Source organism: Tribolium madens, unplaced genomic scaffold, assembly GCF_015345945.1.
Source record: "Tribolium madens isolate multiple individuals breed KSU strain unplaced genomic scaffold, Tmad_KSU_1.1 Scaffold_55;HRSCAF=164, whole genome shotgun sequence".
Classification (NCBI taxonomy): domain Eukaryota; kingdom Metazoa; phylum Arthropoda; class Insecta; order Coleoptera; family Tenebrionidae; genus Tribolium; species Tribolium madens.
In genome coordinates, this window is record NW_025401023.1 from 1 (window position 1) to 2,189 (window position 2,189).

The window sequence follows — 2,189 nt, forward strand, 5'->3', positions numbered from 1 at the left end:
TACAGTGATGGTAACTGTGGTACCAACTTCAGTCAAATTAAATTAATCGACTCTTGCTCCTTTGGTCGGAGTACCAAAGTCAATTGGTACCCCCCTAAAATCCCCAACCGGTTCAATCAATGTACCATCAAAGTACGTATGGTTCAATGGCCACCATTTGTCATAAACGTACCAAATGGTTCCTGGAGTGGTCCCCCACGTAGTTCTCGTGGTATTGAAATCAGTCTCCTTGACTTGGTCGCCGAATTTGCAAACGTCCGTATGTTCTACCACCATGACCAAGTACCAGATAATTGGGGCAATGTTTATGGTAATGGTACCATCACTGGAAATTTAAAGTATTTGTACCAAGAAATTGACGATATTGCGATTGGTGCTTATGCCATATCCATGAAACGATGTCTTGTTTTCGATGCTGTTTCCTACCATAAACACGAGAAGTTAATATTTTATGTTCCATTTCAAACTCTTAACTCAAAATTGACAAGTTTGGGAGAAATTATGGGTTTTGGAGCGTTGGTACTGACCCTTTTTTTGTACCTTGTGGTTACGACAATGTCATGGTTGGTGAGTCGACATGATTACACCCATTACCAAAAATTTGACACGTGTGCCTTTGAAACGTACCAGATTTTACTAGGTTTGTCGGTTAGTTTGCAACCTAGAAGTACCAAAGTTAGGTTTTTTATCGCCATGTTGATTATTTATAGTTTTTATGTGGTTACAGCCTATCAAACCTTACTGACTAGTACTTTGGCTAATGCTAGTACCAAACAAGAAATTAGTACCATTGAGGATATACTAGATCGTGATTTTGTTATCTATGGTGTATTATCAAGGTTCTTTGAAAGTGATGATAGTGGCAGTACCACAAGTCGTACCAACGCCGCCATTTTGAAAAAATGGAAACACTGTTCAAACATGCGAAAATGTTTCAATTTGGTGGCTTTTAACCGAAATAATGCTGTTTGTGCTCCAAAATCTGTCGCCAAATATATGATAAACCATCTAAAAACATCGAATAATGAACCACTTATTTATTGTTTTAAAAATGCAGCTGTGACATATCCTACTATTATTTTGATGAGAAAAGGATTACAATTTTCTCATAGAATTAAAACTCTAATTGCTCGTATTTTTAGTTCCGGGATTATTCGAAAATGGGAAAAAGAGATTTTTGGAAATGAGGGCGTTGAAGAGGAGGAAACTAGCGACGAACTTGATTTCGACAGTTTGAAATTGGTTTTTTATATTTGGGGGATTGGTTGTCTTACTGCTTTTTTTGCATTTATTTGTGAAATTGTTTATTGTAGATTAGTTGAAAAACATGATTGTTCTAAAAAAATTGAATAAAAAAAACTTTTCATTATTTTATGTGCTTTTTACTAGTTTTACAAACACCTTGAACAACAAATGTTTTTTTGAGTTATTTAGTAATTTAAAAAAAATAATTTTTGGTAAATAAATATTAAAAAATAAATTTTTTTTTATTAAAATATCACACTGTTTGGAAAAAAAGGTTGCGTGCTACTAATTACAGCAATGTTAACAAATTCATCACAAAATTTTAGTAATACATTTTTTTTTAATTTAGATGAGTAGTAAAAGTGATACTTGTTATTTTTTTAATCAGAAAAAAATTATGCTCAACATCAAATAAAATAAATCTATTTTTTTTTTTTAATTATTGAAATCGAAGTTTGATTGTTACACACCACTCTCCAACAATGCCTCCAATTATCATAATCTTCCTTTTCTTTATCACACCAACTTTCCTAATTTCTTCTTTCTTCAATGAAGAAAAACTCAATCTTCAATCTCTCACTCAGTGTGTTTATAACGCAACTGAACGCTTTGTTGAAAAAGGCAAAACAATTTTTTATTTTCTACCTTTGAGAGAAGTTTCAAATCGACCATCAATGGTACCGCTGGATCGCCTACTTTTGCCCCAATTGACTCAAGACTTTTTCTGGTCACTAATCATAAAAAATGGTTCACTACAGGAACCCACAATTGACCACAAACCCACATTTTACATCATCCAGATGTGGAATGAGAGTGAGTTTGGTAAAAATATCAATATTTTGCGGAAGAACCAAAATTGGAACCCTTGGGCCAAATTTTTGGTAATCACACTTACAACCTTTGAAAAACCCCGAAAAGTCGCAAGTGGGATTGTGAAAAAGTTG

General features: G+C 33.6%; 1 protein-coding gene across 1 annotated transcript; it reads left to right on the top strand.

The window, feature by feature from the left end:
* Window positions 1-71: 71 nt before the first annotated feature.
* Window positions 72-808, top strand: LOC123008372 (the record flags this gene model as incomplete). The annotated part of the gene is made up of 1 exon (XM_044404143.1): window positions 72-808. A coding segment is annotated over one exon (737 nt), but the record flags the coding sequence as incomplete, so codon positions are not given.
* Between the last annotated feature and the right edge of the window lie 1,381 nt (window positions 809-2,189).